Raw genomic sequence first — 26,708 nt, forward strand, 5'->3', positions numbered from 1 at the left:
CTACAGGATTCTCTGCTGCAACTCACCAAAACTCCTTAGACAGCACCTTCCAAACCCACGATCTCTACCTGCTAGATTGTCAAGGGCAGCAAAAATATGGGAACACCATCACCTGGCAATTGCTCTCCTAGCCACACATCAACTTGGAAACACATACCTTCACTATCACTGGATTAAACTCCTGGAACACTTACCCAACGCACTGTGGGTATTCCTATTCCTGAAGGACTGCAGTGGTTCAAGAAGGCAGGTCATCACCACTTTCTCAAGGACAATTAAATACTGGTTCAGCCTGTGAAAATCATGTTCCCTGAATAATATATAATGTAAAAATCCATTATATAGCTTCAAAAGCTGATTGACACTGCAGGATTATAGGAGCAGAATTTGGCCCATTTGAGTCAGTTGCACCATTCACTCGTGGCTGATTTAAAAAAATATTTTCAACCCATTATCCTGCCTTCTGCCCAGAACCTTTAACATCCTTACCATTGGTAGCTCCTGGGTAAATGTGTAGTGGTTATTGCTGAGTAATGTAAAGAATGGATTATACATTGCCACATTTGTAGTTGGACAATTCTTTCATTTGCCTTTTACAAAGAGGACAACCTTGCTTAGTTCAGCTTAATCTTTTTGCACACATTGATAGGAGGGGTGATTGATAAGTTCGTGGTCTAAGGTAGAAGGAGCCAGCTTTAGAAAACCTAGCACATTTATTTTTTGACGTAGTCCCCTCCTACATGCACACACTTCGTCCAGCGGTTGTGGAGCATACGGATCTTGGACATCCAGGGAATATCCACAGCAGGGGTGATTGATAAGTTCGTGGCCTACGGTACAAGGAGTTGTACCTCTCGTTATATGCACAAGCATGTCAACTCTTTGAGTGATTATGCAGAAAGTTTGAAGTTAATAACTCATCTCCTTCTACCTTAGGCCACTAATTTATCAATCACCCTGATGAGTTATTAACTGATGACCTAATATGACCTAATTCTATTGTTCCATTTCCCTTCATGTCCTTGGTTCACAAAAAAAATCTTGATTTCAGAAGCATTTGAGGCAGCTGTCTCAACCCCATCTCTGAATTTGGTGGCTATTTTGGCATTGAAGGGTAAGGCTTCCTCACTGCATTCCAGTCGCTGTTGAGCTCCGAATACATGGTAGGTTTCCCACATCCTGGACAAGGTGTGTGGGTAGGAAGACTGTTGTAGCTGACAATTCTGGGTACATGGAACCATGCCAAAAAGATTGGCCTCGTGAGTTTTAAAAAGAAACTCTTTAAAATAATGAGTGTGTTTTGTTTATGATGTTTGAGACTGTAGCTGCTCATGTAAAATTCACCTTCATTTTTCACTCTGTAGGATAGATAAAAGGATGTCTGTCTCCCTCAGCAGCATACACATACTGCCTGATCTGCTGTGTTCCTTCAGCATTTTGTGTATGTGCTCTGGATTTCCAACAGAATCTCTGATGTTTCATTTGCTTTCTATGAGAATGTGAAAGCTGGCGTAAAAGTATCATAGTCGCTAGATGTCTGCATGTTCGATAGAATTGATACCTGACAGCAACTGACATTGGGAAAAGAGAAGTACATGACCTAAGAACAATAGTTATTCAGCAAACACGAGGAAATCTGCAGATGCTGAAAATTCAAACAACACACACAAAGTGCTGGTGGAACACAGCAGGCCAGGCAGCATCTGTAAGAAGAAGCGCTGTCAACGTTTTAGGTCGAGACCCTTCGTCAGGACTATAGGTAATAGCTCAATAGATATTTATCGATCAGCTTTCTTGAAAATCAGTTGGTCAATGTATTCACATTTATTCACAGAAAGGTTTCAGTGTTTTATTTTTCTAGTTAAAATATCAGAAAGTATTAATAGAAGAATGAGGTAATTGGATCAAGTTCTTTGTCTCAACTGCACTTTTTAATCTTTATGCCAAGAACAGGTAAGTCTCCAGTAACTGGATAACATTGGTATTAGCTTGATTTCTCCATTAACTTCAGTGTCAGCGAGACCAAGGAATTGATTGTGGACTTAAGGAAAATTATGTTGGGAGAACTCCAGTCCGCTTTGAGGGGTTAGAAATGGAAAGGCTGCCTAATTTTAGGTTCCTGGTTATCACCATCTCTGAGAATCTGTCCTGGCCTATCATAACACAATCACAAAGAAGGCATACCAGCAGCTCTACTTCATTAGGAGTTTGAAGAGCTTCAGTATGTCAACAAAGACTCATGCAAATTTCTGAAGACATACAATGGAGAGCATTCTGAGGGGTTGTATCACAACCTGGAATGGAATTTCCAATTCATAGAATCACAAGCAGCTACAGAAGGCCGTAGACTCAGTCAAATCCATCAAGGTCACAACCCTTCCCACCATCAAGGATTTCTTCAAGACGTGATGACTCAAGAAGGCAGCAGCCGTCATTGAAGACCATCACCATCTGGGACATGCTTTATTCTCACTGCCCCAATCAGGTAATGGAGTCTGAAGGCCTGCACTCAATGATTCAGGAACAGCTTCTACCCATCTGTCATCAGTTTTCTGAATGGTTTATGAACCCATGTATATTAATTACTTCATTATTCCTTTTTTGCACTATTTATTTTGTAGCTTACAGTAATTTAATATTTTTGCACTGAACTACTGCTGTAAAACAACAGATTTCACATAATATAAGATGGTGATAATAAAACTGATTCTGATCCTGTTGTGTCTGGTGCATGGTTGGGTTTAATAGGAATCAGCAAAAGTGTTGCATTGGTGAGATTCCTAAAACACATTTTCTGCTTGGTTTGTCGATCTCCAATAGAATGTAGGCCTCAGTGCGGTACAACCTCAATTATTAGTCCACATTCTGAGTTATCCATCAAACTGTTTGCAGGTAATTGGAAATCGGCTGCCTTACAGATTTGCACACAATTCCAGCTGCCAGCCCTGCTGCATTCCCAAAGGGGACCAAGAAAATACTCATCTGCATCCACTATGGTTCCCTGACAGTGGACGTGTTAAAGGCTCTGAGCACTCCTTTTTCAGTGATCTTGTTTACAGCTCCACTGAGTGAACAGAACAGAACTGCTGACCTTACAACTGTTGCTAATTGTGTTACTTTAAAGGTGAATCTCTGGAGGTCTGTGGCTGGTCTCAGACTGGAGCTCATGAATAAATGAGTAATGGAGCTCTGTGCAGACAGTCAGTTAATCCTGTAACACTTCTGGTAGCAGATCATTAAACAACAACAGTAACTTTAGAGGGAGCTGCAGGAGTGGTGGAGCAAACAGTATTAAGCTTTAATTTGTGAAGAAGAGAAGTGTCTGCATTCTCATCATGCTACCTAAATACCCAGTTAAGCTTGGTTATTTCTTGGAATCGAGACCACATGGAGCATCAGGTCCAGGCATGGGGAGAGCAGGTGATCCAAACAACAGGTCGGAGTCATGAAACCCAGTCACATTCCATATTCCAGAGGAAAAGTGTGGAATCTCCATATTCTGCCAGTTCCCATTGTTAGACAGAAATTCTTTACAAAGAACAGGAAATTGAAGTTTGAATATAACTGAGGGAATTCCCCTTCCAGGAAACTCCACAAACTCACTGATAGGAATTCTAGCCCACAGACACACCAAATGATGTTTGTTCATTTGCCTCTCTAATCCAGTCCACACATTTCTTTGTGGTGGTTACTAATATGCTTTTATTTTGGGCAATTTAATTACTTTGTCCTTTTCTCTCTGTCCATATTTAATCCCTTGCATAATGCATAATTAAACAGACACATAGTTTTAGAAATAAACTGAAATATTGTGAAAGGATTGAATCAAATACTTTACATGATTTTACACACCTCCACAGAAATGTGCTAATAGACTTCTTCAAAAGCTACATAAATTATACAACTTAAAAACAGCAGGTCAGTAAATATTAGTAGTAAACACACAAAATGCTAGAGGAACTCAGCAGGTCAGGCAGCATCTATGAAAATGAATAAACAGTCAACATTTCAGGCCAAGATCCTACTTCAACACTGAAAAGAAAGAGGGAAGATGCGGAAATGAAAAGGTGGGCGAGAAGGAGGCTAGCTAGAAGGTGATACGTGAAGCCAGTTGGGTAGAAATGTAAAGGGCTGCAGAAGAAGGAATCTGATAGGAGAGGAGTGTGGAACATAGGAGAAAGTGAAAGAGGAGAGGACCCGGGGAAGTAATAGGAAGGTGAGAAGAGGTAAAAAGCTAGAGTGGGGGATGGAAGGGGTGGGGAATGGAAGGGGAGGGAATTTTTTTTTACCGGACAGTGAAATCAATGTTTCTGCCATCAGGTTGGCGGCCATCCAGACAGAATATAAGGTGTTGCTCCTCCAGTCTGAGGATGGCCTCACTTTGGCTCAAAAGGAGGCCATGAACAGACATGTCAGAATAGAATGGGAATCAGAATTAAAATGTTTGGCCACTGGGAAGTACATTTTCTTAGGCAGCAGAGAGAATAGAGGGATTGACTGTGCCAATTTCAAGTGAGACCAAGAGGATCTCAAAATGACTGATTGAAGCAGGAAAATCCTGTTCTTGTGCCCTAGGTTCTTAATGTCCCATCATGGCTGGGTAAGGGGAAAATGGAGAGAGAAACTGGGAGGATGGTGATATGCTAAAGCAAAGTGATTTGGGATAAGGATCATGGTGGGAAGAGTAGAGGAAGGACAGGGCAGAAAGAATATTGGAATGGCAGGAGGAAATGGTTAAAAATTATTAGGATCCGGAGCAGTGCAATAAAGCAGGGTTGGTGATTGGAGAGGCAGGAGTCAAAGGAGAATTTGGGAGAGCATACTCAAATGAAAGTTTGGAAATATGATCCTTGTGATCATTGAGGTGGAGTCAGATGCAGATCATTGGAGATGGGGGCAATTTCTTAAATAATCAAGGAGGAAACTGAAGATGAATGATCCATTTTCAGAGATTCTTGATTGCTGGATGGCCTTGTAGGAGGCCAGGTAAAAATGTGCCAAGTAGAACCTGTTTATGCTTCCAGTCATGCACTATTTGATAGCCATTAGTTATAGAGAATTGCACATCAATTTGTAAAAATGTTCAAAATGCACTCTTCTTTTGTACAGTCTATGAAAGTGATATCCCTACCTTTAAGGTATGTTGTCCAATTATTTTTCTAGCTAAACGTGGTTCAATTGGACTGGTATTTTATTTCTTTGACTGTATTTTACAAGTGAATGATTCAACCCAGCTGGTCAGCACATTGTGTTTAATGCAAGTATGCATTCCAATGACAGCACAAAATGGATTACAATTTTAAGAATCATAGATTTGAATAGTTATGACATAAACAGAAGCACATTGGGCATTGCATGAAATAACTTCTGCCTGTTTTTGTTATATAAGCAATCCATTCAAAAGTAAACTGTTCCTTTTGAACGCTATTGTGTGTCCTGATATTACTGAATGTTTGCATTTTAGATGAGAAATATGACAATGGATGGTGGTTTTGGACCTTGGTCACCGTGGGGACCCTGCAGCCATTCTGATGGCAATGCCGTTGGCCTATGCGTCTGTAGAACTCGCTCATGTAATAGTCCGATTCCACAGTGTGGAGGACGACAGTGTGAGGGTCTCAGCATGGAGGTTGCAAACTGTTCCAGGTAAGCAAAAAGATTAGAATACCAGGTGTTAAAAATTATGAAAAATTAATTTTGTTTAACCTCATTTACATCTTTTAATAACCATACCCTGATGTTTGCACCAAATATTTTGGTGAGAAATAGTTGAGAAATTAAATCATTTTCTATTTATCCTTGAAATGTGGGTTGTGGGTCAAGAGGCAAAAGTGATTTGAATTTTTACCTACTCTCGTTTCTTTCAGTTGTTCAAATGAAATTTTTTAACAGGAATGGTGGTTGGACTCCTTGGACACTGTGGTCTCCTTGCAGTACAAGTTGTGGGATTGGATTTCAGGTTCGACAGCGGTCTTGTAGCAATCCTACTCCTCGACACGGAGGGCGCGTTTGTGTTGGACAAAATCGTGAAGAGCGGTATGTCCAAGCCTTTTATGTGTGATTCATTTTTACAAGTGTTTCTTTTGTGACTACAATACTGTGTTCTGAGTTGACTCCAGGACCTCCAGGTTATGGTTGTTTCAATGAGAGCTTGGTTACAAACCAGATTTCACATTTAACTGAACCCTCTATCAGCAGATGAGTTGGCAAATGAATTTTGCTCCGCTCACAAGCTCAACATCTGTTTCCAGACTTTTGATCAGAAATTTACTGTCATTATGCCAAAGGCGGATCGATCCGATGCAGTAACGCAAGTTACCACGAATTCAATAAAACCATAAACCAAGCGATACTTCATCAAATTTCACTTTTTATTCATAGCATGCTATGGGGGAAGTTACAGACTGATCTCCCAAAGAGCCAGTCCGGACACTGCCTACCCCTGAACACAATTCCACACAATTTATAACATTGATCATTACAGGAAATATTATAATTTGGCGAGTTAATACAGTTCTAGAATAGTTTCGATCACATGGTAAGATACAATTAGAGGTAAAATCATTATTGGTTAGTTATAATTATTTCTGCCAAGACCAGCATGGATACAATCTCAGTTCCTTATGTGGATACCTGCCCCTACTCTCCAACATTCTACCACTCACCTCTAGCTGTCCTCCACCTATTTAGTTATGTTATGCCTCAAAAATGCTTTGTGCAACCAGATAATTCTTTATTTAGACCTTTAGAACCATAGAACATTACAGCACAGAAACAGGCCTTTTTGCCCTTCTTGGCTGTGTCGAACCATTTTTCTGCCTAGTCCCACTGACCTGGGCCTGGGTCATATCCCTCCAAGCCCTCCTCATCCATATACCTGTCCAAGTTTTTCTTAAATGTCAAAAGTGAGCCCACATTCACCACTTCATCTGGCAGCTCATTCCACACTCCCACCACCCTCTGCGTGAAGAAGCCCCCCACAATGTTCCCTTTAAACTTCTCCCCCTTCACCATTAACCCATGACCTCTGTTTTTTCTCTCCCCTGGCCTCAGTGGAAAAAGCCTGCTTGCATTCACTCTATCTATATCCATCATAATTTTATACACCTCTATCAAATCACCCCTCAGTCTCCTACACTCCAGGGAATAAAGTCCTAACCTATTCAATCTTTCTCTGTAACTCGGTTTTTCAAGTCCCGACAACATCCTTGTAAACCTTCTCTGCACTCTTTCAACCTTATTGATATCCTTCCTGTAATTAGGTGACCAAAACTGCACACAATACTCCAAATTCGGTCTCACCAATGTCTAATACAACCTCACCATTACATTCCAACTCTTATACTCAGTACTTTGATTTATAAAGGCCAATGTACCAAAAGCTCTCTTTACGACCCTCGCTACATGTGACGCCTCTTTTAGGGAATTATGTATCTGTACTCCCAGATCCCTCTATTCTACTGCACTCCTCAGTGTCCTACCATTTACCTTGTATGTTCTACCTTGGTTTGACCTTCCGAAGTGCAATTCCTCACACTTGTCCACGTTAAACACCATCTGCCATTTTTCAGCCCATTCCTCCAACTGGTTCAAATCCCTCTGCAAGCTTTGAAAACCTTCCTCACTGTCCACTACACCTCCAATCCAATTTGCCACATTATTATGCAGATCATTGATATAGATGACAAATAACAATGGTCCCAGCACTGATCCCTGTGGGACACCACTAGTCACAGGCCTCCACTCAGAGTAACAATCCTCCACTACCACTCTCGGGCTTCTTCCAATGAGTCAATGTCTAATCCAATTTACTACCTCTCCATGTATACCTAGCGACTGAATCTTCCTAACTAACCTCCCATATGGGACTTTGTCAAAGGCCTTACTGAAGTCCACGTATGCAACATCCACTGCCTTCCCTTCTTCCACTTTCCTGGTAACTTCCTCGAAAAACTCTAATAGATTGGTTAAACATGACCTACCACACACAAAGCCATGCTGACTTTTTCTAACAAGTCCCTGTCCATCCAAATACTTGTAGATCCTTTATCTTAGTATTCCTTCCAATAATTTACCTACTACCAATGTCAAACTTACCAGCCTATAATTTCCGGGCTTACTTTTGAGCCTTTTTAAAACAACGGAACTACATGAGCTATCCTTCAATCCTTTGGCACCTGACCCGTGGATATCAACATTTTAAATATTTCTGCCAGGGCCCCTGCAATTTCAACATTAGTCTCCTTCAAGGTCCGAGGGAATACCCTGTCGGGTCCTGGGGATTTATCTACCCGATTTGCCTCAAGACAGCAAGCACCTTCTCCTCTTTAATCTGTATCAACGGTTCATGATCTCCCTACTTGTTTGCCTTGTTTCCCTAGACTCCATTCCAGTTTCCTTAGTAAATACAGATGCAAAAAAACCCATTTAATATCTCTCCCATTTCTTTTGCTTCCATACGTAGCCGACCACTGTGATCTTCAAGAAGACCAGTTTTATTCCTTATTATCCTTTTGCTCTTAACAATGCTGTAGAAGCTCTTAGGATTATCCTTCACCCTGACTGCCAAAGTAACCTCATGTCTTCTTTTAGCTCTCCTGATTTCTTTCTTAAGTATTTTCTTACTCTTTTTATACTCCTCAAGCATCTTATTTCCTCCCTGATGCCTATGCATGTTATACATCTCTCTCTTTTTTATCAGAGTTCCAATATGCCTTGAGAACCAAGGTTCCTTATTCTTATCCATTTTGCCTTTAATCCTGACAGGAACATACAAACTCTGCACTCTCAAAATTTCTCCTTTGAAGGCCTCACACTTATCAATCACATCCTTGCCAGAGAACAACCTGTCCCAATCTATGCTTTTTAGATCCTTTCTCACTTCTTCAAATTTGGCCTTTTTCCAGTTTAGAACCTCAACCCGAGGACCAGATCTATCTTTATCCATGATCAAGTTGAAACTAATGGTGTTATTATCATTGGAACCAAAGTGTTCCCCTACACACACTTCCATCACCTGCCCTAACTCATTTCCTAATAGGAGATCTAATATTGCATCCTCCCTAGTTGGTACATCTATATATTGATTTAGAAAACTTTCCTGAACACATTTCACAAACTCTAACCCATCTAGACCTTTAACAGTATGGGAGTCCCAATCAATATGTGGAAAATTAAAATCCCCTACAATCACAACTTTCTGTCTCCTGCAGTTGTCTGTTATCTCTCTGCAGATTTGCTCCTCCAATTCTTGCTGACTATTGGGTGGTCTATAATACAACGCTATTAATGTGGTCATACCTTTCCTGTTTCTCAGCTCCACTCATATGGCCTCAGTAGACAAGCCCTCTAATCTGTCCTGCCGAAGAACTGCTGTAATATTTTCCCTGACTAGCAAACCCACCCCCCCCCCACCCTTCATCCCTCTGCTTCTATCACATCTGAAACATTGGAACCCTGGAACTTTGAGCTGCCAGTCCTGCCCCTCCTGTAGCCAAATTTCAGTAATGGCTATGATGTCATAATTCCATGTGTCAATCCAGGCCCTCAGCTCGCCTTCCTTTCCCACAATACTCCTCGCATTGAAATATACACACCTCAGAAGATTATTACCACCACGCACAAACTTACTATTTGTGACTTTGCATGAATTACTAACATCATTTATTTTTACCCCTGTTCCACTAAGTACTCTGGCACTCTGGTTCCATCCCCCTGCAAATCTAGTTTAAACCCTCCCCAATAACATTAGAAAACCTCCCTGCAAGTTTATTGGTCCCCTTGTAGTTCAGGTGTAACCCATCTCTCTTGAACAGGTCCCACCTGCCCCAGAAGAGGTCCCAATGATCTAGAAATCTGAAACCCTGCCCCCTACACCAGTTTCTCAGCCAAGTGTTCATCTGCCAGAGCATCCTACTCTTACCCTCACTGGCACGTGGTATAGACAGCAATCCGGAGATTACTACCCTCGAGGTCCTGTTTTTCAACTTCCTATCAAGCTCTCTGTACTCACTCTTCAGGACCTCCTGACTCTTTCTACCTATGTCATTGGTACCAATGTGTACCACGACATCTGGCTGATCACCCTCCCACTTCAGAATGCTGTGCATGTGATCAAAGACATCCCTGACCCTGGCACCCAGGAGGCAACAAACCATCTGGGAGTCTCTGTCACAACCACAGAATCTCCTGTTTGTACCCCTGACTATGGAGTCCCCTATCACTACCGCTCTCCTCTTCTTCTTCCCTCCCTTCTGCACTGCAGAACCAGACTCAGTGCCAGAGATCTGGCTGCTGTAGCTTGTCCCAGGTAAGCCATTCCCCCCAACAGTATCCAGTAGGTATACCTGTTTTGGAGGGGAATGGCCACAGGGGAACCCTGCACTGTCTGCCCTTTCCCCTTCCCTCTCTTGATGGTAACCCAATTACCTGTGCCCTGTTCCTTAGGTGTAACTACCTCCCAGAAGCTACTGTCTATAAACTGCTCAGTCTCCCGAATGATCCGGAGGTCATCCAGCTCCTGCTCCAGTTCCCTAATGTGGTCTGTTAGGAGCTGCAGCTGGATGCACTTCTTGCAGGTATCGTTGTCAGGGAGACCTCCTGACTTCCCACATCCTGCAAGAGGAGCATTCCAACATCCTGTCTGGCATTTTCTCTAGTCTGAACAAAAAAAAAAGAAGAAAACAAACTTACCGGAACCTACCCTCACCGAAGCCTGATTGAGCCAAAGCCGTCCCACTCCGACAATGGCCGCTGTACATGGTGGTCTCCCTTTTAAACCTAACGCTATTAGGGAACAATGTCTGCTACATCATTTGTTGCTGGGTAAGGTTCCCTTTTTGGCTGTACAGCAACCATCATAAGGTACCTATAAGATAATTGATCATACCCCTTAATCCATCCCCCCATTTACCTATCCCTCTATCTAAATTTACCTTTCCCTTCATCTATTAGACATCAGTTCCTATTGGTCAAAATACCTTTGTGTTTCAAAGTCATATACATGGTAACAGACCCTCCATACCACCCTGTCTGTACTTACCATCAACACTCATCCTATTTATCTCCTCAGATCCCTTTCTGCTTTCTCTCCCTGCCACCCATCTATACTAGGCGCCAATTACAGCAACCATTTAATGTACCGAGGCAATGTTTTTGGCATGCTGGATGAAACTGGAGAGCCCAGGGAAAACTACAAGGAGAATGTGCAAACTAAGGTCAGGAATTGACCCAAGTCTCTGGTGTTGTGAGATAGCAGTACTAATTTACCTAGGATAGTACAGATTGATTTAGTCCCATAACATCCCAACCCATAACTGAACAGTAACCTATTGTTTACCATTTCACTTTTGCCTAACTAAATTAGCAAACTTGGTTTGAACAAAAGAAAGGAAGAAATATCATAACCTCTCAAAATGAAAAAAAAATCTGGACTATTTTTCTTTTTAGAAACATTTATAGAGTGTTTGAATTATCAAGATGTCAGGATCACCTTCCTCTCCTGATGATTTTATTTCATACTGTTTTAATGAGGGAAGTGATTGGTCTGGGAAAATCAGCTGAGTGGAAGGATGTTACAAGGTGCAGAAAGAACTGCATATCAATCCTGAAACACAGGAGTTATCAGGAATTCTGAGTGCAAAGAGTTTCTACTACATTATCCATTATATTGGTTCCTGGCATTACTTTTTACATAATGACGAAATAAATGAAAGTTGTGCTAATTTTTTCTGTGAAGGAGACACTAGTTAATGTAGCAGAAAATGAATGATTTGCAGGCCTTGCATTTGACATGGAACAGTATTTGAATCTGCTGCTGTCTTAGACCATAAGTCCATATTTATAGGAGGAGAATTAGGCCATTTGGCCCATCAAGTCTGCTCCATGGCTGATCCATTTCCCTCTCAGTCCATTATCTCTTCATGCCCTTATTAATCAAGAATCTATCAACCTCTGCATACTCAATGAGTTGGCCTCCACAGTCACCCGTGGAAATGAATTCCACAGATTCAGCAGTCCCTGGCTAACGAAATTCGAAGGTTCAAGGGTCAAATTTAATGTCAGAGAAATGTATACAATATACAACCTGAAATGCTTTTTCTTCGCATACATCCACGAAAACAGAGAAGTGCCCCAAAGAATGAATGACAGTTAAATATGAGAACCCCAAAGTCCCCCCCACAGCTTCCCACTTCCCTCATGGAAGCGGCAGCAAGCAATGATTCCCCCTCCCCCCAGTAAAAAAAAAGTGCACCTGCTACTGAGCACAAGCGTGAGCTAGGCGATAGCAAAAACACAGATCTTGCAGTTACCCCAAAGACTATCACAATTCATCCAGCATTCGACAAACCACAGGTTCTCTCTCTCCCTAATAAGGGAGAGGGAGGTGTCCCCCATTTTCACAGCGAGAGGGAGACATAAAAACAACCCGCTGTTTTACGATGTTAAAAAGTCTATTTCATCGCTTTTTACGAGCTCTGTGCCCGAAGTTCACAAAGATCTTAGAAACATAGAAAACCTGCAGTCCCTTTGGCCCACAAAGCTGTGCCAAACCTTAGAACCACCTAGGCTTTACCCATAGCCCTCTATTTCTCTAAGCTCCATATAGCCATCCAGGAATCTCTTAAAAGACCCTATTGTTTCTGCCTCCACCACCGTTGCCGGCAGCCCATTCCACACACTCACCACTCTTTGTGTAAAAAACATACCCCTCTGTACCTACTTCCAAACACCTTAAAATTATGCCCTCCCGTGCTAGCCATTTCAGCCCATGGGAAAAGCCCCTGACTATCCATATGATCAATGTCTCTCGTCATCTTGTACAGCTTTATCGGGTCACCTCTTATCCTCCGTCACTCCAAGGAGAAAAGGCTGAGTTCCTTCAGAGATCGCAAAGATCTTGGGTCTTTGGGCCCACAGCAAAAGATTTTCTGGCCTCCCCGATGACACACTAGTCTCCTGCCATGACGCCAACTCTCAATCCGCCCATCTCCAAATCCCTGAGATCTTAGGCTTTCGAATTCAAGCCAGACTCTCAGGCCGAACCCTTGGCATGCTGAACAACAATAGCCAGTCCTGAAATGCAGAGAAGGTGCATCTAGTTCACTGGATTATTCTCTAATTAATGCTCCTATTGTTCCCTTTATGATCTGACCTCTCCTCTTGGTTTCCTCATTCACAACATCATCCTCTGTATTCATATCTCCATTGTTTCCTTTCTTTTTGGCCTTCCATTCAGACATTTGGGCTTTGGTTTACTGTATGTTTTTATAATCAGCTTTTTGTCTCACACTTGAAGTTCTTAATGCACACAGAGTAGATTCTGGTTCTTTATACTTACAATACTTACAACCTTCCTGAAGCTCTTTAAGCTCTATTCCAGCTTAAAACCAAGCCACATTTTGCAAGTGACTGCCTGATTAACATATCAGAAGCTTTCTCAGATACATTGCCTATGAAAACTGTTGTAGTTAGACCACTATTTTTATCACTTTCATGCTTCCTCTGAGCAACGTGGTCCTTGGTCCAATATGCTTTCCAACCAGAGGCACAGAGGTTGGCATCAACACCTGTTTGTCCTCTATTATGGAACAGTTTGGCATGGAGGCAGTTGTGTATCATCCAGTGCCTTTCTTAATTCACTTTCATTTGGCACATTGCAAGGATTATGGTATGCAAATAGTCGATGGATCTCCAATCAAGTTGTTATTGTCTCAGCCAGTCATATCCCCACAATGTTGCTCCTCCTGTTTTTACCACGTACAAGCTCAATGTGGCTTGTTGGTTGTTGTATTTCACAGTTACGAAAGTCATCCCACAAGAGTTATCTTTTCCTCAGGCTTCAGTTTGAAATGCCGCTCAAACTCATTTTGTAGAATGACTGAAATAGCTGAACCAGTGTCTAATTCCATTTTAATTAAGTTGCTGTTCACTTTTGATGTAAGACATATTGCTTGTCGATTGTTAGCTTTCACACTGTAAAACTCAAGGCTACACAGTCCTGTGTCACTCTCAATATCATCAGATTTTTCATCAACTGTTCTTAGATTAGTGCTCTTTTTGAAACTGCAACGACTTTATCTTTTTCAGACAATTTTGCAGACAATTTTTTTTGGCTGTCCAACAAGTTCTTTGTATGGGACCTACTTTGTTGCATTTTTTGCAAAGTTCACTTTTAAATGTGCATTTGTTTGGTGTATGTAAGCTCCTGCTACAACTGTAACATAACTTGTTTGTCCAGGTTGTTTTTGGATGCTGCAGTTTTGTTCACACTTATTTTTTTTCCTGACTGCAACTCAATTGCATCTCTGTCTGCAGTTTCCATTGAAACAGTCATTTCAACTGCTCTTTTCAATGTGAGCTGTGCTTCAGTTAGGAGCCATTTCTGAACACTTTCTTGTAAGATTCCACAATCTAACCAATCTGTTAGTGTATCATTAAGCCGATTACTGAACAGTCAATGCCCAAACAATCTCTTCAATTCTGCTACGTATAACAAAATGGACTCCCTCTCTTTTTGATTCCACTTGTGAAACCTAAAGCATCCTGCAATCAACAATAGCTTTGGTTTTCAGTGTTCCTGAATCACTTTTGTAATATCAGCAAGGCTCAGTTTGGATCATTTGGTTTGAACAGTTAAACTTTGAAGCAAAAGATATGCCTTTAACCAAATGAACTCAGCAAAATTAGTACTCATTTTTCATTGGCTATTTAATTTGCTTCAAAATATTGCTGAATTAGCTCAGTGTATATGACTCAATTATCTGCTGTGTAGTCAAACTCATCAATCTTTCTGATGTAGTCAACCATTTCTTCTCTTTTTTAATGATGATTTTCACTGTTTATGAACCCTACATTTTTCCATTTACTGCCTTTTTTTTATTAAACTTGATTGTGTTTTCCCTTCCAAAGACCATGTGATCAGCTGCTTTTCTTTCATTCTTCCCTGCACTTTCCTTTGAACAAGATAATCTTACAGTGCTTGAATGGGTCGGTAGCCGATGCAGGTTTGTTTTAAAAATACCTCCTCGCCAATTTTATATTCTGTAACTTCAAAATATTAAACTAATTCAACAATGACACGAGAGTCCGAGATGAGTGTCTAACTTAGAGTTTACTTTAAATGATGTGCTCAAGTATCAGGTGGTAGTGTGATAATGTTTGCAATTCACATATTTCACATATAACTTGTAATGAATTATTTCAATGAACAAGAATGCGTAATCAACTGATACATATATATAATACACACAGTTACTCAAGTATTATTGAAAGATTAAATGCACCACAATTATGCTCTTAGAACCATAGAACATTATAGCACAGAAACAGGCCTTTTGGCCCTTCTTGGCTGTGCCGAACCATTTTACTGCCTAGTCCCACTGACCTGCACCTGGACCATATCCTTCCATGTTCTTCTTTTTCATTCTTCTTTTCATTTAAATCTTTATTATGGATTAAAGATAGTTAGGCAAGCAGCATTGATCTACATTGAGCCTCCGTGACAAAGAACTGTTTACTCCACTTCTGTCCTTTAACCTATCTTTTCTGCTAATGCAATGTCTCGATCCTGTGAGCTCCTATTTTTTGTGAAGGTCTTGAAAAATGCATAAATCTTTAGAACCAATTAATGGAAAACTGTCAAAAATATATTTACATATCCTTTTAAAATCGCAGGTAATAAAATTTTCAGTTTCTTTTGATGTCATGAATTTTACTTGCAGTCCAGATTCAGCAGTTTTGTAGTTTCAATATCATATTACCCTACAAGATATAAATCACAGCAGTCAGCCTGACCTGAATTCAGTTCAAATATTATGATATCTTTACTGTGTAAATGTTATTTTCTTTGCACATAATTTTTGTGCTCTGTGGATAGTAAGGCCATATTAAAGATGGTTTTGTTATCTATTATCATTTATTTTGAATTTGTGAGGGGTTGATAAATTTGTGTAAGTCATTGGTCAAGCTATAATAAATGAACTATTCTACTCGAGGGGTTCTAAAATTACAAATTTATTCCAGCCACAGAGAAGGTACAGAACAAGTTCACTAGAATAATGCTGGAATTGAATGATTCTGCATTTTTGTTTTACTACAGTAGCTACTTACATTGCAAACATGTCAGAAATAGGCCTACAACATTGATTCTCTAGGCTCTGATCTTTGAAAGATAAAGACTGCACTGGAAGTTCAGCTATATCCAAAGTGATATTGTGGAGGAATAGCATTCTGAAGCTGTAAGGTGGAGCAGATGCCCTGGTGTGTTGACTTTGGTGCCAGGCCAAGGGGAGAGAAGTTAATTTGGGTAGAATGTTTCCAAAGGATTTCAAGAGTTGACAGTGAAAGTTTATTTAAGTTAAATGAAAACATAAACGTAGGATAGGATTAGTTTTGAAAGAACAATGAGAAGGTTGGTTAGATTTTATCCCCTTAAAATAAGTTACTGGAAATAACTCCAAATGGGTGTTGACACAAGCTAATATCAGACAATCAAAGAAAATTTTAACTGCGTAGTTCTGCATTCACTTTACTTTGATATAGTGCTTTGGACAGGTTGAGCACTGAACAAGATTATCTTTAGGTGGGCTATTCTGGTACATCCATGGAGCTGTGATATGTAATTTCTTCATTTGGTGTTTGCATCTATCAGTATGTAATTTCACATGGCACCATTTTATCAACTTGCACATGATTCATTCCCTTGTTGTGTTTAATCCTCTGTACTAATATGAGCATTCTTTTGCATTTCTGAATTAAAACAATTTATATAAAGTAATCTTCTCTGTGGTTGAATTTTTTTGTCAAAATCATTTTGCAATGAAACCACATTTTTGTTATCTACAGTAACAGACTCAATGAGCCTGCACTGCCCAATTACACCCTGTAATCAATTAACCTATATGTCTTAGGAATGTGGGAATTTAGCTCAAATGTTTTAGGATATCAGTGATATTATGTTTAAGAATCTAGCTCTCTACAATTTAGGATCAGATTTATTAGGAATATCATGCATTATCTAATAATAATCTACATGTCGTTCAAGGGTTATTTGGAGCTAAGCAACAGGGCTGTGATAATATTTATGTTTTAATCAAGACTAAACTCAAAGCAGGTATTGGCAAAGGAAAGAACTGAGCTAATTTAGTAATTTGTTTTTCAGTCAACAGTTTGTGCTGCTGTTCCTATCTGTACCTTGCAGCTTGACAAGGCTGTATTCTTTTAAAAAAAAGTTCCAGAGATAATATTTAAAATCTTCAAACCTTTCATGTTACTTAATGAAGTGTATTGGTCCGAAAATGTGTCCTTGATTTTCCTTTCAGTCACGGGCCTAGAATTTTTTGAAAGAAGTGGTGTGTGAGTGATGTTCCTTGTTAGTCAAGTGCAGATTGACAAAGAAGGTACCCAAAACCATAGAACATCTGACAGCTCCACTCATCCTTAAATAATCACTTCTTTTTAACCAGACTCTGATCAACACATCCACCCACCTTATTTTCTTACCTTAGGCCCCGATAATAACTCTGTCTTACTGACAACTGCACTCCCTCCCGATAACTCTTACACTCCCTGCCAATAACCCATATATCTATCAGACCTTGGCAGCCAGTCATCTCCTCAGTCTGTAATTCAGCAATGCACAGAGAGAAGTGTGGAAAGCCATTTTAGGAGTACCAGATGCCTTTGACATTAGAGAACCTATCTTAAACCACAAATTTAGTGCTGTGCTATGACTATTTACTGCACTTCTGCAGGCTTGCATCAATTTTTTAATCAATATATCAAGCAAATATAGGCCATATAACCATATTTATGGTTATATAACCATCTTTAAGTTATTCCCAAAGTGAAATAGAAGTATTACTAATTGAGAACAATTACTGGTTATTGCATAACCTAGTTTAAAAACCTTTTTTCAGTTACGCCTCAGCATGTTGTAAGCATAAGTACAAGTGATGAGGTAGGTTCTTAGGTCCCAATGACATCAAATAGCTGCTGAGCAAAGATGGTCAAAATTAGACATGAAGCCATCTTCAGTGAATGGTTTGCTTACACTCGCTGGCTATACATATACTTGAAGAATCATTAAAGCATTAAAGACACCAGAATTCATAGACTGATATTTCAGCAAGATTAAATGATTTTGGGAAGCACAGACAAAATATAATGCAGTAGTCACAATGAAAGTGATAAATAATGCAGAGTAAAGATTCTGTGATTTTTTTTTAGAAATGTATACTAACATGCTGCTATGTATTTAAATATGTTGAACATAACTATCAAAAGAAATCTTTCTAAAAGCCAAGGTTAAGTATTTGCTGATTAGACTATAGCTAGTTCTACACATTGGAGACAGATTGGCAATCAAAAATGGTCCCAGGTGGGAGATATTATTTAAATAATGTAGCTCCAGTGTTTTAGCTCTTTTAGTCTGGAGATCTTCTTTTAACTGGGAGACATATTACTAATTGCATTGGCAAGGAACCACACAAAATAAGTGATGATAAATGGTGGTCCAGGTGGTTTTCTTCATAACACAGCTATAATGCCAGTAGAGTTCCAGGTGTAGAAATCTTTCCTGATTAATTACTTCTGAGACTTGTCCTTGCCTTTTAATTAAAAATAGTAACATGCAGAGAGTTCCCTGATAGCTTTTAAGATGAAAATGATTTTCCTTGCATGTATTTTTTTTAAAGAAGTATTTGTATATTATCCCTTGTTAGATTGCATTTTGTGCAGTTTGTCCACTGTTTACAAAATGGATTCTTGTTCTATTGTGTACATCCAGTTTGTTTGCATGTCCTCCCAATTAGTGTGAAAGGAAACTCACTTTATATCCAAAATTCATTAGTTTAATTTTCAAGGATGTGAATAACTTGTATTAGTTCTTTGAGGAAGGAGCAGTAGAGCTTTAGTCTTCTGAACAATAGACTGCAGTCTCTCTTGAAGTGCTGCTGATAGAACCAGGAAACTTGGCAGCAACGTTTAATTTAGAGCCATGCTCTGATTTATTCTCGAATAGATTCTCAGTGAAAAAATATACCCAATGTTTTTAGAAATAGTGTAGATATTTTAGAAATGAATCTGACCTTGTTTAAATGGTTAACTCAGCACCTGAGGAAAAAGATCTTTTAAGACAATATTATTTTTGGTTTTTAATTTGTCTAGTATCCCCAGTAAGATTTCATTTTGTACAGTTTGAACATGATTTGCAAGGAGCTGCTTTTTTTCTGTGAAAGGCTCTGTTCATATCATGTGATCATTCAGTACTAAAAGCTATTTGCGTTTCCACATGTCAGATGGCTGTGATTAGCAGGATGAAGGCAGCCTTTGCGTGCAGCTGCTTGGCAAGTTCACAAAACCTGAGCAGTCAGCAGAGTTTTCACAGTACTGAGGCCCCATGCACTGCTTTGAGCCGTGGGGTTTGCCAAGGTCTGGGAGGATTAGTTCTTGGTCTATGTCACTTATGCCTTACAGCTGCTAGAAATCAGCTTTTGCGTTTATGTTCCTGTGAGCTATGCTTACTACTTTATTTTCCTTACAGGGATATTATAAATGTCTTTAAGAAACTATGGAATTTTAATTGTTGGTATGCAAGCACCACAGCACAGAAAATAAAGAAGAAAAGGTAGACAGATATGCATCAGGATGCCGAAGATATCAGATATGTTTGTGTTCATTACATCCCTGAAGCAAGTGGGAGTAGAAACAGAGCAATGATTTGTTGTTTTGCACACCTGAATAACATTCGGGGTTGAATAAAGCTGGATCAAATTATTCTACTGGCCACATTTACATGGGCTGGAGATGGAGGGTAGATCAAACTGACTAGATCCAGGAGGTAATTATCTGGCAAGACCTGGTGAGGTGGTGACTAGCTCTGGTTAACATACAGCTGAGGCCCTGCCCACTGTATGCCCTGACAGGCTTTTTCTGGGATAAGCTATGCCTTGTCAAAGCTGATAAGTTTTTTTTTTGTTTATAATTTTTTTTAATTAAAAATTTAAATAATAAAATAGGTAAATTCCAAACCTAATAAATAGTTGAAAACACCAACTTTTTTCCACCTCATCTTGAGGTCATGAATTCCTATTCAACTGAAGGGGGTTTCTGATCTTATGAAGGGTTTCACACCTGTAGAACCTGAAAGGCAGTTTCTCCAGCATGACAGTCTCAGCATCTTATCTTAAGTAATTTGCCTCGCACAGGAGTGTTACGCAGGAATTTAAGTTTGACGGCTTTTGGGGGAGCATATTAAATATGCACCTTATCCACATCCACACACATCCCAAAAACTTAACAGTTATGGAGGGGCTTCTCTTTCTGATCTGAACGTGATATGTAAATACAGAATTATACAGTACTGTGCAGAAGTCTTGGGCACACATTTATAGCTAGGACGCCTAAGACTTCTGCACAGTACTGTACTTATCAACATGGAGCAGAAGACGACTTTGTAAATCTGGCAGGAGCAAAGGATGTTTAGAATGATGAGAGTGGAGTGCTGCGGGAGGGTGTAGGATAGGTGGTAGTGAAGGAGTGTCAGGCATGGAGGGTATCACGCACGCAGACACACCCAGGCCTGAGACACCAGGCAAGGTCATTTGATTCCAAACAATTAGTTTATTGACCATTACACAATGTCTCTCTGGTGGTTTCTGCTCCCTCCACCCCACTTCCCCTTTTGCCAACCTTGATTCCCCTCTCCCTGTCCCCTTCAAACTCTCAGTCCACAATGGAGACCCATATCAGAATCAGGTTTATCATCACTCATGTATGTCATGAAATTTGTTTTTTTTTGTAGTATCATTGCTGTGCAATACATAATTACTCGAGTACTATGCAAAAGTCTTAGGCAGCCTAGCTATATACAAGTGCCTAAAACTTTTGCACAGTACTGTATGTTTAGAAATTTGGGAGAAATGCCACAGTACAAGGAATAAGGTTGTAAAACAATGGAGACAATGTTTCCTTGTGGAGAGGAGGTAAATTCTGTTTACTTCTGTATTGCTTCTAAAGAGATTATTCAACCAATTTTGTTTGAGCTGGTATTTCTTAAGAGCAATTCCATGCTTCATTTTGTCCATGGAATCTCTATTTGTTTTAGATTCTAATATAGAGTCAGACCTGTATTCATCAGCTTGGCTAGCAATGCATTCCAAATCTGAACAGCTTGTTGGGACAAAGCTAATGACCACCAATTTGCTTCACCTTTTAAGCATGACTTTTCTTCCAGACTTTGAACCTGTCTTTCAACTGGCTGTCAGCAGAGAGTGAGGCTGTTCTCAGTGCACAGTCCTTTTCAATTGCATATGGCCAACTTAGCCTCAAATGTCCTCAGCAGTTTCTGATCCCTGCTGTCCAAGTGCACCGAGTAAGATTGTTAATGATGAACCTCAAGCAAAGCAGAGAATGTAGCTCTTGAGCACGGCTCTATATGGTGAAGAACACTCTAGCATTGGAATGCGAGGTCTGGCATGAAGCTGGAAAACTCTGCTGTCACTTTAAGATATTGTTCCTTATTCTGTGTTTGGTTCTTTATGCCAGTCATTTTGGAGATTACCTCTTCCCACAATTTTAAATACCTGTCTCAAATCCATTGTTGCTTTAAGGTATAATAGATGATGGTAGGAAGACCCTGGAGGGATAGAGAAAGAAAGATAGACTTTTGGAAAAATTCAGAATGTGCAAGTTTCATTCGTACTAAAATTCTGGCGGAAGTGTGGTCACGTGATCACTGTGTACAAATGGTTTGCAAATCTAGCACAACATCACTCAGAAGCACATACAACTCGGTAGTATAATTGCATTTGAGAAAACTTACCTTAATGATGTCGCTAGGTTCAGCAAAACTTCCATTCAGTGGAGGTTTGATTGTCATGCCACCTTTGTGCTGAATCAAATACTGTGAATTAGAGCTGCGTCATTCACAGCAGCCTACAAAGGTCTAAGCACAGTCAGCTGCTCAATACATTCCAAGTTATGGGAGAGAGTATGAAGATATTTTTTATTACTGGTCGTGATGTCCTTCATTCATTTAGAAACATTAATCATTTCTCATCAGTTTTACTACTGTACATATTTAATTCCAGTGTAAGATAATTTTAATCTTATTTTGTTTGATTTTCATTAAAGTGGCACACTTGTGCCTGCAGATTTTTTTCCAACTTGCATAAAACTGGTAATGTCCTTTAAACTCTCCTTACCTTAAATTATTATTTGTGAGAAAAGGCAGTGGGAAGTTATAAAAGGAAAGAAAGGCAAAAATAAAACTTAATTCATGCTTTGTTTGCTATGATGGACACTACAATAAATGATCCTTTGTGTTTCCTTTCTAGGTATTGCAATGAGCATCTTCATTGTCCTCCACATACATTCTGGACTCCGTGGGGCCCTTGGGAACGCTGTACTGCGCAATGCGGAGGAGGGGTACAGGCTCGAAGAAGAACATGTCAGAATGGTGATGACTGTCCAGGTTGCAACATGGTAAGTTCATCATTATGACAAAGGTTACAGAAGTATATTGGCATCCTCTTTAATGATGGACTTGATCAAAATTGTTTTAGGTCCCAACTGTTCCTCTGACCACCCTGAATTGCCTTGAATATGATCTTAATTTAAACAAATACTGTGCAGCAAATTAAGTGCAAATTAATTTTACTCCAAAATCCTTCAATAAAGTGAAATCTTCTAGATTTCACATAGTATACAGAAAATGTGAAAAGTTGTCAGCTGAGCTAATTCTAAGCATATAAAAATTACATAGTGATTAGAAACACTTTCATTCAACAGATAGAACTAGTAACCTTTTAAGACTCTACCTCCTTTGAAGTAGGAACAGTTATTGAAATTCACAAGTTCAGTTTGATTTGCTTCTGCTCATCCCACAGTAGGTAACAGAGTGACTTGGATGCTTGAACAGACTTTGAGTATTTCAGTCCCGTTTTGGGCTGTGATTCATCTTCTGAGTTTAGCAATACACTACAGGCCATTGGTTCAAACACATCATAAAGCCCACCTGTCTGCTCATTTGGGGTGAGGTATGTAGGGAATGGGCTGTGCTAACTGATACTTAAAACAAGTGTGTAAAAAGCATGTTGTGTATGAGAGTTATGGACACACCCAGTGTTAAGTTAAAGCAGTCTGAATGGATTAAAAACTGATGTATGTTGTGTTGAAACCTGTGGGCATTTATTAAACAGCAGACACAAGGAAATCTGCAGATGCTGGAAATTCAAGCAACACACACAAAATGCTGGTGGAACGCAGCAGGCCAGGCAACATCTATAGGAAGAAGCACTGTCAATGTTTTGGGCCGAGACCCTTTGTCAGGACTGAGGCAATCTTGATCTCAAACTGCAGTTGTTCATGTTAAATAAAGTGGTTCCACTGACTCTGCAGATCCTCGGAGCTCACTTGAACTGACTTTTCATTAGGTAGGTCCAGTAACAAAATCCTCAAAGACATGCATCAACTAACTGGTACTGAAGGGGTGTGGAAATTAATTGCATTTCTTTTTACCAGGGATGGAGTGGGGTCACAAGACAAGGCAGATGTTGAAATCTGTTGCGAAAAACAAACTGCTGGAGGAACTCAGCAGGGTTGAGCAGAGGGAAGGTCAACATTTCAGTTTATGATCGTGACTGAGTGTAGAGTGATACCCAGTACAAAGAGTGGATAGGTGTGTGGGTGATGGGCAGATGGAAATAAGAAAGGTGAGCAAAGGGTGTGATAGTCGGGATGTAGCAGTAAGGGTGGGGAAGGAACAGGTGTGGGAAAGTGGGAAATTCAGTATCGAATTGATTGTAATTATCCAAGTAAAATATTAGGTATTGTTCTTCTAGTGGCTGTGGGAAAACAGAAGTCAGCAGGGAAAATGGGAAGGGAAGGTGAAGTGACATGCAACTGGAAGATCAGGATGGCAGTGTGCTGCAATATAGTTTTCTAGTCTGCACATGGCCTCGCTGATGGAGAGCACCAAAGGCAGGGTACAAAGTTCGTGGATATGTACATAAATTTCTGCCTCATCTGGGAGGGCCTAGAATAAGAAGTTATCGTTTCTGTCACTCCTCCATTTACTATCAAAGCTAAAAACATCTTGAGAGGAAAGCTGAGTTTCAATTATAGCATTTTTTTTTACATAATCTAAACTAGGAAAAGAGCAGGTTCTCTTACTGGGGAGATCTTTGGGTGGAGCTAGGACATGAATGGGGTCTTAAATGAATTCTTCAAATATTCACCAGGGAGAAGGATATGGTGGATAGTATTAGGGAAGGGGCATGCTAATATTTTGGAACATGTGTATGTTAGGAAGGTAGTGTTAAAAATACAGGTTGAGCCCTCATTATCCAAAATTCCAAAATCCGAAAACCTCCGAAATCCAAATTTTTTGTGTGCTAACCTGACGTCACAATGTAAAATTCCACAGAGCACTGGGAAGGTTCCCAGCCGATGTGCAGCTCTCTGCGTGTCACACAGTACTCTGAGAAGTCACCTCACATATGTAATGAACAGGTTAATGAAAAACAGAATTTTTTGTGAAATAAAGTGAAAAATGAAGATCTTGAACATGTGCTGAAAGAGTGGATTCCTTAGTGTCGGAGTGAACATAGAATGGTATGCTGATCATGAAACAAGAAAAGATCTATTATAGTGAACTGAAAATTGAAGGTAATTGTCAACATTCAGCAGGCTGGTTGCAGAAATTTAATAAAGGCACGGCATTAAATTTTTAAAGATTAGTGGTGATAATGCATCTGCTGATCATGAAGCAGATAGAACTAGTAACCTTTTAAGTCTCTATTGTCACTGATGAAAATCGAACATGCTGAATGGCTGCATCAGTACGTATGTGTGATGAACAATGTAAGATGAACAAGAATGTTGAGAAGTTGATGAATTAGAATGTTGCTGATTTTACGTTACACATACAGCTTGTACATATACCCCAAAGGTAGTTTTATATACTATTTTTAATAGCCATTACTTCCCTGGCCACCCAGTTGGACAGATTGTGGTTGTTTGGCAACACCATCATTTCTGACTCTCAATTTATGTGATAACGGTAAGCAGTCTTTGTCTTACACTTGCTCATCACAGATATGTACTGATGCAGCCATTCAGGACATCAGCAACATTCTAATTCATCAACTTCTCCAGTTATTTTGGATAAGGTGTGCTCAACCTGTATTAATACATAAGATATAGAAAGTCAGCTGGTTGAGCAGCATCTGTGTTGGGGGAAGGAATTCTTGATCAGTGCAGGATCCTGCTTACCTCTTTCCCTTCTTGCTGAGAACACTAATAATCCTCCTACAGAAGAGAGTATTTGTAGAATGTCTTTTTAGGACAGCTTGTGGTTAAGCTCTCTATGGAAAAGGCAATTCTGAATTGGGTGTTGTGTAATGAACAATATTTGATTAGGGAGGTTAAGGTAATGGAACCCTTAGGAGGTAGTGATAATAATATAATGGAATTCATCTTGCAGATTGAGAGGGAGTAGCTAAAGTCAGATGTATCAGCATTACAATGGAGTAAAGGGAATTACAGATGTGTGAGAGAGGAGCTGCCCAAAGTTGATTAGAGGGGACATTAGCAGGGATCATGGCAGAACAACAATGAGTGGAGTTTCTGGGAACAATTTGGAAGGTACAGGATAAATACAGTGCAAAGATGAAGGGGAGATGATACAACCGTTGCTGATGACGCAAGTCAAAGACAGCAATAAAGCAAAAGAGAGGTATAATACAGCAAAAATTTGTGGGAAGATGGAGGATTGGGAAACTTTAAAAACCAACAGAAGTCAAATATTAGTCATAAAGAGAGAAAAGATAAAATGTGAAGGTAAGCTAGTCAGTAATATCAAAGAGGATGCCAAAAGTATTTTCAGATATATCAAGAGCACAAGAGAGTTGAAAGTAGATATTGGACCTTTGGAAAATTATGCTGGAGAGGTAGTAATGTGGACAAAGAAATGGAGGATGAACTTAGTAAGTATTTTGCATCAGTCTTCACTGTGGAAGACACCAATAGTATGCCAGAAATTTGATTGCATCAGAGGGTAGAAGAGAATGTAGTTGTTATTATGAAGGAGAAGGTGCTTGGAAAGCTGAAAGGTCTGCAGATCGATAAGTCACCTGGATGAGATAGACTACATATTAGTATTCTGAAAGAAGTAGCTGAAGAGATAGTGGAGGTATTTTTTTTTAATTGCAAAAGAGGTCCTGGGTCCCTCTTTTATAATAAGATTCATTCCACAAGGAACAAAACCTGAGGCCAGGGAAGAAAATGAAGCCTTTGTCATACTTCATTTCAATTTCCTGAAGTACTCCTGAAATCCTTCACTACAGCAAAAAAAATCATCACTAGTACTTACTGGGACAGACACTACAGATGGTAGAACAATGGTACAGGCACTGAATGTATTTGGAAAAAAACTCTCTTTCTACATTCCTCATGAATTTAATTTTAACAATCCTTGCAATAACATTGACAACAGCTTTTAGTTCCAATAAAATGACTTGAGGTTCAATTTCGGAAAGAAAAACTGGCAAAGTGGACACTTCCCAGCCACCTCAGCAGGTGGTATTATAGATCTACTTTATACACAAGCAATTACAATGGGTTCACAGGCTGGAAACCAAAAGGATAGTAGTTCTGCTGTAATACTGACTTTGCATCAATTAGACACATCTGACCCGGTACCGGCA

General features: G+C 39.8%; 1 protein-coding gene across 4 annotated transcripts in view; it reads left to right on the top strand.

Moving 5' to 3' along the window:
- sema5a (sema domain, seven thrombospondin repeats (type 1 and type 1-like), transmembrane domain (TM) and short cytoplasmic domain, (semaphorin) 5A) overlaps positions 1–26,708 on the top strand; it is a 225,063-nt gene that overhangs the window by 161,096 nt on the left and 37,259 nt on the right. For all 4 annotated transcript variants that reach the window (XM_059972528.1, XM_059972527.1, XM_059972530.1 and 1 more), the window contains exons 15-17: positions 5,465–5,646; positions 5,893–6,036; positions 22,338–22,485. In XM_059972528.1, the coding sequence (XP_059828511.1) occupies positions 5,465–5,646; positions 5,893–6,036; positions 22,338–22,485 (474 nt within the window). The remainder of the gene's footprint in view (positions 1–5,464; positions 5,647–5,892; positions 6,037–22,337; positions 22,486–26,708) is intronic.

Source organism: Hypanus sabinus, chromosome 6 (assembly GCF_030144855.1).
Source record: "Hypanus sabinus isolate sHypSab1 chromosome 6, sHypSab1.hap1, whole genome shotgun sequence".
Classification (NCBI taxonomy): domain Eukaryota; kingdom Metazoa; phylum Chordata; class Chondrichthyes; order Myliobatiformes; family Dasyatidae; genus Hypanus; species Hypanus sabinus.